The sequence below is a fragment of the Alligator sinensis genome, unplaced genomic scaffold, assembly GCF_000455745.1.
Source record: "Alligator sinensis unplaced genomic scaffold, ASM45574v1 scaffold772_1, whole genome shotgun sequence".
In the NCBI taxonomy this organism is placed as follows: Eukaryota; Metazoa; Chordata; order Crocodylia; family Alligatoridae; genus Alligator; species Alligator sinensis.
The window spans coordinates 737,721-749,970 of record NW_005842695.1 but is presented as its reverse complement, the minus strand read 5'-3'; the positions used below and the strand labels follow the sequence as shown (position 1 = coordinate 749,970).

The 12,250-nt window shown below is 44.0% G+C and overlaps 1 protein-coding gene across 3 annotated transcripts in view; it reads right to left on the bottom strand.

The window, feature by feature from the left end:
* The window catches only part of GNA12 (G protein subunit alpha 12), a 57,429-nt gene that overhangs the window by 37,587 nt on the left and 7,592 nt on the right, over positions 1-12,250 (bottom strand). For all 3 annotated transcript variants that reach the window (XR_003096331.1, XR_003096330.1, XM_006034048.3), the window contains exon 2: positions 156-371. Coding sequence is in view for 1 of the 3 variants with exons in the window: in XM_006034048.3 (XP_006034110.2) it covers positions 156-371 (216 nt within the window). In the remaining 2 variants the exon portion in view is untranslated. The remainder of the gene's footprint in view (positions 1-155; positions 372-12,250) is intronic.

Sequence of the window (12,250 nt, the reverse complement as noted above, 5' to 3'; positions counted from 1 at the left end):
TGCTGTAATGCTCAGATTTCTAGCAGTGCTACAGCTTGCTTGTGTTTTTATTAAATCCTGCAAGTGGCAAGCTGCTTTTCCAATTGAAAAAGATATTCAGATACAAAAACCACCTTTTACAACTCCCCATTCACAAGATACTTGCATGTACTCACCAACTGATACTCGCTTCGGCGACTAAAAGCTTCCTTGATCCCAGAATCCCTCCACAGTGCGCTCAGTGCAGGTACATACAACTGGAACATGGCAGGCTCTACGGGCATTCCAGCTTTGTTCTCAAAAGCCATCAAAAACATTCCATGCTTCTCGTTCTCCGTGTACTGCCAAGGGATTCCTAGTTTGTCCCGGGCATCAACCAGAACCCTGCAACCCTAAAAGAACAATTCAGGAAAACAAGGAAAAGAAAAAGAGTCAGTGATCAAAGAGTACACTATAAAAAGGAACAAGAACCTAGAGTACATAATGTTTACTGTGCCACATAAAAATCAGTATTCCTGTAGGAAAACAATTCAGAAGGAGGTGCAAAACATACTACGTTCATTCTTGCAATGAAGGAAAAGCTTGCTTGTAGTAGCTGTGTAGCTTATATGTATTTCTAGTGAAGGGCTACATTAAATACCAGAGAAAAAACCTGTTAAAGATAAAAATAAGGCTAATACCAGATGCTTATTGGGATATTTTATGTTTAGAAATAACATATGCCCCCCACTTCTGGCACTGTAGTACTGAGTAGAGCAGAAACATCCCAGACAGTGCAAAGAAATCAGAATCTCTTTCTACCTTTCTGGTACATACATTAGTTGAAGTGACGTGCTACTACTGAAAAACCTTGATGGAACGCAACTTAAGAATTCAACACAAAGTTGTTGCATACATGGCCCAGGGGTTGGATCTGGCCTGCCAGTAGTCCAGTGAAACAGAATTCAGGGTCCCTGGACCCCAACTGACATAGTTACTGGCAGCAGCCCCCCAGCTCTGTGACACCACCTCCCTGGCTTTGCAACGCCCCTTGTTTTTTAAACCAGGGGTGCGCATGCTGCTTTTTAAGATTAATGCTAGCCTTTAAACTTAGTCAAGTTTTTTACTTATTATTCCGATTACATATATGACTTCGGTATGACACAGCCCTGCTGGTCTATTCCTTTCACCAGCTCGGACCTGAAACACTGTATTTAAAGAGCTACTGCAAAAGCCTGCTCAAACACAGTACTGACTTATATAAAAGAGGGAGCACCACAAGCTGCCATTTAAAAATCGAAATGATCAAGCAATTCTTTACCCAATTATCATTATTAAGACACCAGAGATTAAAGAAACGAGCCATAGCTACCCCAGCTCTTAGAAGGACTTGGATATACACTTGCATGCCAAATGTTTTAGAAGGGACACTGAGCTCATACAGTACCCAAGAAACAAAATATCACATCAAAAAGTAAGTTATGATACAGCTCATGGCTGCTTACAGACATGAAAAACACGACAGCCACGCCCAGAAGAGACATCATGTTAGTATGACTCGGCTCGCCCAACGTTTGTACAGATCACGCACTTCAGTGGGGTATTTTGGTGCCTTTATCCAATAGCTGACCGAATCAGCTTTAGATAAAAGTACCAAAAAGCTTTGCTGATGCGCACGATCTATACAGACACTGGAGAGCTGGGTCAAACTAATGCACTGCCTCTTCCAGTAAAGTGCTGGTTTGGGGTTTTTCATGTCTGTCAGCAGCTGATATGCCTGTGTTGAGGAACCTTGAAAATTTAGTGCTATTTGGGTTAATCGTGTAGCTAGAATTCACCATGCAAACCACAGTTCAGTGGTTCTCAGCTTTTTTGGATGAGGCACCCCTCCATTACTTCTCTGAATTGAGTGGCACCCAATTTCAAAAACTAATGTATGGATTACAGTGCTTAACTCCTTGCAGAGAAGCCTGGCAGTGTGAATGGGGGATAGTCCAGACAGAGACACAAGCCTGAGTCTGCACTTATCTGCTTAGTTTAGCTGCTGATCTCCTAACACCTCACTTATCTCCTTGCACCTCACAGCACCCTTCAAAAGATCCAGTGGCACCCCAGGGTGCCTTGGCACCTGGGTTGAGAAATGCTGCTCTAGATCTGTTAACGTCACTAGAAACGATTAGTAAATGTGACCATCTTACCTTGAAACAATTTTCTGGCACTGGCAGAGTAGATTCAATATAATATCTCATCACTTTCTAATGGATTAAACTGCAAAGCTATTTGAATTTCCAAGATTCTTTCCAATTTGGTTTGAGACAAAACTTTTTTCCACGAGGTTAATCTCTGTAGTATTTGAGCCCAATAGCACCCAAAAGTAATCAATTCATCTTTTAGATTGTGAGCTTTCCTATTACAGGTGAACAAGGCAGGTGCAGCTTTCCTTCAAAGGTAAGGATGTTCTAGTTTCCAACAAACAGTAGGATTGGAGGTAGAAAGGACAGGAACAACTGAGAAGTCCAGGAACTTAAATCCAAGTATATCAGTAACCATTATATAGCCATGTTTTTACAAGTGCTGTTTCCCCCAATGTAAACAGGCAAGATTTTTGCATTACTATTTATTTCCACAGTCCTCCAGATTAACTGTTTAAAGGGCATGTCTTCATCACACCAAAGTAGAATACAATTAAACACCTACAACTTTGTCAGAGGAGGCTGCACACACACACACACACACACACACACACACACTTTTTTAAAGTATTTTTGCTTTACAGTACTGGACTGCAACCAAAAACTGAAAAACCACCATCCCCAATTAGCTAGTGAAGCCTTCAGGATTTGCTTGTTTTTGAAGCTCTCACCATAACTGAAAGCAAACAGACAACAGCATAAGGCCACCTTTCTGAACTGCAGGGGTCTGCACTGTCTCATGACTGTACAGTCTTTAACTCTTCTACATAATACGTTCCTGAATAGCATTAAAATCACTATAAAAAAAAAAAAAAGAGAGAGAGAGAGAGAGAGAGAGAGAGACTAAAAACAGTTTTAAATTACTTGCTCACAAACAAAATCATCCTTCAAAAATCTGAAAAATTAGGGTTTTTTAAGAAATAGTGCAGTGCTATTATATTACAGATCAACTGATAGAAAGTTACTATTTCTACATATTTAATGTCAAGTTTGCATTTTATAATCTTTATCAATAAGTAGAGCAGTTAGCATAGTTGATTTGGGCTGTTCTCCAGCAACACTATCCATAATACACAATGTCAGTTATTGCCATTTATCTCCCACATGCCTCTTAAATTTGGCAAATATGTATGTAGTGCTCCAGCCCACACAAGCCAGTTGTGACCTTTCACCTGCTTAGGCTCCAGCTCTCAAAACTATCTCACTCAGCCATTTACTGTCTAGCTTCTCTATCTAACAGCTTTCAAATTGTTTTAACCCTTAACCATCTCACTATTTCAGTATTTCCTTAAGATGGTCTCAAATGAAGGTCGCAGGAGTTGTCTCTCAAGATCGTTTTACTTCTGCCCGTCAGCAACACAACTGTAGCTAAGTACACAGTTCATCATCACATGGTGACCCTTTGCTTTTCGTGGCTTCCATGCAGAGAAGGATACCAAATCGTGGAGTTTATTTTAGCTATGGTTCCCTATTTGCAGGAAAAAGGACCCTAGTGTTCCCATTTCAGTAACCGCCTGAAGTAGTGATGTTGTGTAGACACCACCCAATAAATGCAGCCATCTAATCAGTTTTAGAGCAATTCCCAAAACACTTCCCCAAAGGATGTGCGAATTTTATAGTCTAGGGCAGTGGTTCTCAACCCTTCTTGGACTAGGATCCATTTGTAAACATCAAGACCAGCCCCGACCCAGTGCCCCTCACTCCCGACCCTCTGTCCCCAGTGTCCCCGCATGTGGGGCAGGGGGTTAGTGTGTGGTGTGAAGTGTGTGAGGCATGCCCCGCCCCCCAGCAGCCCCTTGCAAGCTGGACTTCTGCCAGCCTGCAAGGGGGAAAACCTCAGTTTCCCACATTTTTCTCCTTTAAAGGAGAATGCATTTTTTAAAATGTGTTTGCAACCCTTTCACATATTCTTGCAACCCACTTTTGGGTTGTGACCCATGGGGTGAGAAACGCTGATCTAGGGTAAACTTTTCAAAAGTATTTAAGCTACTTTAAGAGACTGTGGTCCTTAGGTTACAACTGAAAACTGTACTTAAAAAAAAATCTAGTGCTAAGTGGAGCACTGCAATGCCTCCCTTTTACACACCTGGCCTGCAGGGAGTCTCGAATGCTATGCAAAGCACACAGACTGCTTATACAGGGAGAACAGAAACCAAGGCATGCAGCACACTGTGCAGGAAACTACCTGGAGCTAACCAATATGGAAACTTGGTTAGCATTATTGACTATTCTAATTCATGCTAAAGGATGAATCCTTGATTAACCTTTTGCTCAAGTGGTTTCTTTGCCACAACCACTGTCTTTGAAAACAGCAAAAATGCAACAGAGACTAAATATACAGGTGACCCTCACCATTCGCAGGGGATACATTCTTGTGATTCCCTGAAGGGTGAAATCCACGAATATGGCACTGCATTCATGAACGCAGTGCCCCTGGAGGGCTGGGGGGCGGGAAGCGGGGTATGGCTCCGGCAGCGATGGTGGGAGTGTGGCAGCAGCAAGCGCGGAGCTCCTGTAAGTGTATAAAGTGCATTTAAAAATGTGGGTTCGGCATTCGCGAATATTTGAAACCACGAATAGCGAGGGTTTCCTGTATTTCAGTGAAGACTGTAGGGATTTTGTTTTTTAGTGAGAAAACTACACTTAGAGAAGCAAGACCTTATCCGAAATTTGAGTTTGTCAATCTGGAAACAGTGGATTATGGATGCAATGAATCAATAATTAATAATATGAAGCCAGAATCTGAACCCTCAGACGATACTCAAAGCATGTAATAATGCATGTCTTGTTTTAGGAGGAGATGGAGATCATCACCTGGAACTGTAACAGGCCTGCAGTTCTACAGGGTGAAAAGCAGCCATAGGAGAGGTAAATTGGTACATGAAAAGAAACTGTTACAGAACAATGAAAATCCTGGAGAAGTCTATAATTTACACCTGAAAGAAACATGCAGAAAGAGATCTTGCACCATGGCTATTAATTTGGCATAACGAGAACTGGGAAAGACCATCATTTTTGCAGGCCAAAACCAGCCTATAATACATAACCAACACATCCTGGGGGGGGAGGGAATCTAGTGCAATTGGTTTTTCATTATTTTCCCTCACTTCCTCAGGTTTTCTTCTATTTCAACAAGGAGAAGAAGAGAGAATGACAAAAATGAAAGAGGTGGAAAGGATACAAACAAATCACTGCAGTAAATGAGGCCTGGATTTACAGCATGTGTCAGCCACTGCACAATAACTACAGATGTGCACCCTGCAGCAAAGGAAACTGGATCTAACACAGTAGTTTACACTCAATGAAAAGTGCACATGGGCAACTGTTGCACAATAGCTGATATGCTATAAATCCTCACCCTTATTCAGCTCATAAGAACTTGTCAATATGTCCGTGTCATAAGAAAAGGCTTTTGACTAAGCTGCAGAGTGATTCTGAATAGCTTGAAACAGGTCCGAGGGCTTTATCCACAGAATTCAAGTCAGAAGACTGAGGTTTTCCTTTTCCCTGCCCTCCCTTCCTCCTCTATCTTGGGGGACTCTGCCAGTCACAATATCAAAAAAGCAAAGCAAATTAACTGAATGCTGAAATTAACCGTTTCCTAACTGGTAGAGTGCTCAGCAATCTTCCTGGCTATGTCATCACTGCTGCAAACACTTGCTTCTGCAGATACTGTTTCTGCTACTTACTCCTTGAACTGTCCCTTGAAGATGTGGGAGAATAATTGAGGGCAGGAAATGAGTAGGAAAGAGATGAGCATGAATATTAATGCCTGACACCCCTCACTTAGGCAAGCACCTTTTGTATGACAAACATCTTACTGCAGGACCATATCCAGATTGCCCATGGGAACAGGGCCATGAGCTAGTCAACTGGCCATTTTGTTTGAATTAAAACTGAAATAAGCCAATAAGATGGCATGTGCCAAACTGATCTTCCTCCAATATCACTTCGTAGGCTAGAAGAGTATGATCCTACCTCTAGCTAATGATCTGCTGGCACAAGTAGTATTATCTGAGCTGCTCTGAAGCCAACAGGTATGGTAAAACAAAGTATGGGCCAGTGACTGCCCCTGCCTCTTCCCCCCCTCTACAGGCGTCACACCATGCACACATGGGTAGTCCCACTCCCTTCCTGCTGCACCCCCTCCCCAACCACTGCACCTCACATAGCACCTGCCCAGGCTTGGGCTCCCCCACTGCACTACAGAGGTGTTGAAGTGCCCACGCATGCATGGCATGAAACCCAAGAGGGCTTCAGCCTCCATTGGAGCAGCCCCCATGGCATGTGGCCCCTGCTGGTGTGGCCTATGGGGCACATGGCCCCCGGTCATTTAGAAGATGGACAGTCCTCCCTGAGATACAAGAGTGGAAGCCAGACTAAAAACCAGAAGTCTGCTGCAATAACGGATTACACAATGGACTAAAATGGCTCTGCCGCTTCATGTGAAAGGCAAAAAGAAGTGGTATGTGGGAGCCACAGCAGCATGGGCCCAATACAACTGCAAGAAACACAAGGTAAGTGGCAGGAGTTGCACAGTAAAACAACTTGGTAGGCCAGGCAGCTCAGATTCATCCTAAAGAAGCTGGAAGGAAAGTGATAATCAGAGAGTACAATCCCCAGGCTGACCTAACATAATGGTATCTGGTTCCCACTGCTAGAACATCAAAGAAATCCTAGCTTGAGTTAAATTTTTGTCTCTTTTTTAACTGGCTCTGGTTTCAGAGCCTCTGTGAGTCAGAGCTGACTTCAGAGATAAGGAGTGCTGCTAAGTTCTTGAAGAAGCAGGTTCCCTGGATACTAGCCATGAAGAACAGGGCGCTGGAGCTAAGACTTCCCTTTAGAAAAGAGTGGCACAAAGCACTTGGGTATTGTGGCAGTGTAGATTCCTGGAAGCAGTCTTCTTCCTACCTTGCCACAACACTCCTGGACACTACCATCTCCTCCACTCAGTAAAGAAAGGAGAAAGAAACTGACCAGAGATATCAGTTGCATATTTGAAGTGAGAATCTCCTGAGGACTTCTTACCCCAAACCATTTAAGGTTTGCCTACCATGTAATGGATAGTCTGGGATGAACCTCATTCAGTGCAACTGGACTGCCAGCAAGGGAGCCTTGGATCCCAATTGAATTTGCTGAACTACCATCTTGTCTCTTTAAATACTGTTTTTCTGCGTTTCTAAGGAGAAGGTTTTTCCTAGTAGGCAGGGTGGGAGGATGGAAAATCCTAAAAAACCTACCACACTGGAAAAACCTCCTGCCTGGCCACATACATTGGTTTGACACCAACATAAATTGACATAGCATGGCACTGGGGGAACCACTTCCTGTGTACAGCTTCCGAACAGTTGCGCCGATTTAACCAAGGTCTGTGCCATTAACACCTCACCTTTGGTTAGAACAGTGTAGCATCCAAGTTTAGACAAGCTCAGAGAGAACAGAGCCTTTGAGAAATCTCATGCTTCTCTTGATCAGACAGACATTTGGGAGGTTGAGAAAGTTACGTGAATAGTTCTGCTGGATCTACTTTCAAGCTAAATGGTATAAAAGGTAATCCCACATACTTCCATGCCTAAAAGATGCAAGGGCAGGGGGGAAATAATCAGTCATAATAGATCACAAAATGCTAGGTGCCCAGATGCTTAAATCAGCAAGTTCCTCCCTGTACAAACTTGGCTTAGCTCCTTATCAACTGCCTTTGAATCAGTACCCTGGGTGAAGCCTGAGAAGTGGTTCTTCTCTCCTCCATCTCCCAATGGCCAAACTGAAAAAGCCTCCCTTGCAGAACCCATCCTACAGCCTTTTTAGCAGTAGGAAGGGCTGAAGGAGTTACTGAGAATGGCTTTAGAGCAGGGGTGGGCAATTATTTTGGCTGGAGGGCCGCTTAATAAGTTTTGATGAGCTATTGAGGGTGGGTCACAAGGGTAGCCCCACTCCTTGACAGGTGCCCCACCCCCTGGTCGCCATCTTAGGACTGGACATCCCGGCCCCAAACCCAACCTTTGCCCCCAGAAGTACTCCTTTTGGGAAGGGGGTTGCCATCTTGGAACTAGAAAAAACCCCAAATCATACTAGAAGTCAAACATCTACTATGATGTATTTTAATTTTATTTTAAAAATATTTTTGTCATGACATGCATTTGCATAGTGTATATAGACACGATTGCACAATAGCTCAAAAATAAAGTCTTACTCTTGTATACTGTGCATGTGTGTGAGGGGTGTAGGGTATGTTGGAGGTGCGTGTACATGGGGGGGGGGGACTGTGGGTATGTGAGGTTTCTGAGGTTTGAGGGGTTGTGGGGACTCCTCCACAAGCTTCCCACCATGGCGCACAATCCCCTGTCACTGGCAGCAGCTGCAGGCAGTGAGCCCTTTGGGTGCACATAGTCTGTGCAGGCGCTGCCAACCAGTGGCACGTGGTTTTAGCCAGTTCCGTGAGCTGCATATGGTGGCAAGGAGTGAAGCCAAGCCAGTTTGTCTCTATTGCACAGGCTCACCTGTGTCATGACCCAAAAGGCATGACTGTGTGCGTGCTTCGGCACCAGAATTATCCCTGCCAAGTTGCAGAGCATTGCACGGGAGAGTTTCCTGTAGCAAGAGGAAACCCTGGTGCAGGGACGAGTTTCCTGCCTTTTCTGCAACTTCTTTTGCAGGGTGCATTGCTCATGTTGCAAGAGGAATGCACGGTGCAAAAGAGTTCCTGCCACCGGTATGGAAATTCGTTCTCCGTGATTGGCTAGTGTTAAATTATTCACACGTGGCGGCTAGCGATTGGTCTGTTAGCCATATAAGAGGCTTGAGCAGTTTCCGCCCAAGCCAAAGAGGACTCCACATCCATCTCGTGGGGACTCTGGGTACATGGCAGGGTAACAGAAACCCTGTGAGAGATCCAGAGGAGCTTGGCGGCCTGATCCACCGCCCACCTCTTCCCGTCTTCGAACGCGACTTTTATAAGACGTATTTACGATTTCTATTTTGGTGGCTCGCTCACCCAGAGCATCCGGAGCTCTGCACCGTGGAGCCTAGCAACCTCCATGAGACCGTCTGTGTTGTCTGTCTGTAACTGCAACTCAATCAAGCTTTCCAGCCTACACCACTGCCATCTTGGTGTAAGTAAACAATCTTTAAAACTACCGATACGTGTCTGTGCCTAATTCCAGCTCGAAGGCCTTCCCTCTCCGACCCGGCGTGCCCGGGCTGCTGGCCACAGCCCGCGTGCAGTGCGGAAAAGGGCTCGGGTCGCTCCCGGCCCGCACAACCTGCAGCTCCCAGCACTCGCATGCCTTCCGGGGGGAAGCCCTGCGCAATGAAGCCTGTTGCCTTCCCTACTCCCTTCTGCCACATGCAGGTCCTGGGTCTCTGCTGGAAATAGAGGGGAGCCCCGCTCCCTGCTTCCTGGTGGAGTCCTGGCAGCTGCACATGATGGCAGGGAGCAGGGAAGGCAGCTGGCTCCATCGTGCAGCGCTTCCCCACGGTGATGCATGAGTGCTGGGAGCTGCTCATGAGCCCTGCACGGTAGAAGCGAGGAGGCCTGGCTCCTCTCCTTGCCGCCATGTGTAGCTCCCAGAACTAGCTGGAGCCAAGCACCACAAGGCGGCAGTGCCTGCATGGGCCATGAGCACCCCAAGAGCCTGCTGCCTGATGCTGCCGCTGCTGGCAGATAGCAGACTTGCCAACTCTTTATTAAGAAGTACATTTTTTCACACAGGACAGCCTCTTCCTGCATTAGGAAGAATCTCAGGTCATCTCCCTCCTATTTTCAGTCTTGTATCATCCTTTTTCTCCATGATCTCCAACTGTATAGATATCTCTTTTTTTCTGTTGGAACCAGCTTCCTTTTCCTTCCTTGCCAGCCTCCTCAAGCAACCTGCCTCACCCCCTTCCCAAACACTTCTCAGCATCAAGTCTGTTTTTCTTTCTTCAGTCTTGAGAGCAGATTTGTTGTGCAAGTTTTCACCAAGTGCTGGCTAATCTTCATGGTGCCCTTATTCCTTGTGCGACGCTCCAGAATCTCTTGTTAAGAAGGCGTGTCCTGATTTTGAGTTATCCATCAGTCTCCTCCCTTCGCTCCTCCATCATGACTTTAATCTTTATGCAAACCCCACCATAGCCTCCAACTGCATGCTTAGGTCTCAGATTTTTCTCTCGAAAACTCTTTACATATGAATTGTTATTGTGTTACTACTCAAAGATACCATATACGCATCTTGCAACTCCTGAACCTTATCAGGTTTTGTTATCCTCTCTCCTCTTTAGGTCACCTTCAAATGCTGCTTAAGACACTATCATTGTCCTCTTTTCCTGATCTCTAGCCTTAAAAAAAGAACAAATCCTGTGAACTCATTTGTAGGATGACTAACAAGTGGCTTATAAACCCTTTTCCCTTCATCAGCTCTACCCTGTGTGAAGGCCTGGAAGCTACCTGTCCACCACCAGCAGTGATCACAGGCAGGAAGCCCCCAGAACACACACATGCATAGCTGGAAGGCTTCTGGTTCCAGTCTCAATAAATACTCCAACAGACAGTCATTTATTCCACAAAAGAACTCATTCCCTTCCCACCTAGAAGTCCTGCACAAACTCCAGCTTGCATTTTGACAAGCGATGATCAAGTTTTACATACTCCTGAACAATATGGCTCTCAACTCAATATGGTTCAAATTAAAGTTTAAGAAAACCTTACTATTTCAGAATGTGTCACAGTATTATGACTGCTCTCTACAAAGGCAATCACTCATGAAGTAACTCCTTGTCTGTCTGTCCCAGGTCTTGACTGATGACTAATGTTCCTCCCATTATCTTCAGCAGCATGTGTTTAACATCCATCTTAGTTAACAAAGTTTGTCCCTAAAGAAGCCAAAATACACTAAACCTAGATTAAAGATAAAAAAAGAAGAATCGCATACACACGCACACTCCCCACCAAGTCTTAGTAAGTGAGCAGGCAATACCACACTATTTTTACCTTGGCATCCATTTTATGGAGAACCCATCCATGAACAAATGATTATTATTGACGGTCATTTATTTAGAGATCAATTATAGAACTTAAAAAAGCATCATTGAAGTTGAAAAATTTGGCTTCAGCCTTTCACTGAAAAGAAATGTAACTTATCTATTACAATATTATTATTGCAACGTTTTTCCTACATTCCCAAATTGAGAGAATAGACATTCCTTGCAAGAAGAGATCTTTGGTAAGGAACTGACTTCTGCATGATTCAAATGAGCTTTCAGGTGCTTCTGCGGAGATCAAAATACTACAAAAATTCAGAGATCCAGCACATGACATATTACAGCCATTAGTGTCCAATATATACAGTAACAACGCTCTGGAAGCTGACTGTTTACTAAGGGACAGGGCTTTTCAATACAAGAGTTCTTATTTGTAGAATTAAATTCCCTGATTTTCCAAGCTACAACATTATGCACATTTTGCTATAAAGAGGTCCCAAAACTACTTGTATTTCAACAGAGGCTCATGAAATGCATGGTAGAGCTTACCAGTTACTGGGTATAACAGATATCTTATTAAAATCCAAACTTGCAAGAGAAGGTATCTGTCCAATATGAATGGTACCTGGTCTACAAGTTTTGTAAAACTGAGAAACTAGGTTTCATCCATCTTGCTATGACAATTAGTATAGAAATGGGAGCCATTTCCATTTCCATGGTAAGTTAGCATAGCCTCAAAAAAGTAGTAGTGAACTTACTGATGACATTTCCTTACATAACATCAACCTAAGGCTAGGCATTTTTTAAAAAGCATTCATTTGGTAGAAGGAACGCCTGTTGCAATAGTTAACAGTGATATCAAAAGTCAATCATGACAAAAAAAAAAAATCAGTAAATATTAGTGGTTTAAGAAAACTATATTCCACTGAGCACAGTCAGGATCATACTCTTTGCTGAAGTCTTCCTCTCCTTCATGTCTGTCTATGCGGAAAATGCAGGTAACTATTATGGCTAAGAGAAAGACAGATAAAACCACTGAGGGTTGCTAAATACTGTGTATTGCTCCAAAAATATGTGGAACAATAAATTATGAAAAATGTGTTTCTTTGGATAGTAGTTCCTCGAATTCCTGAATCTGATTG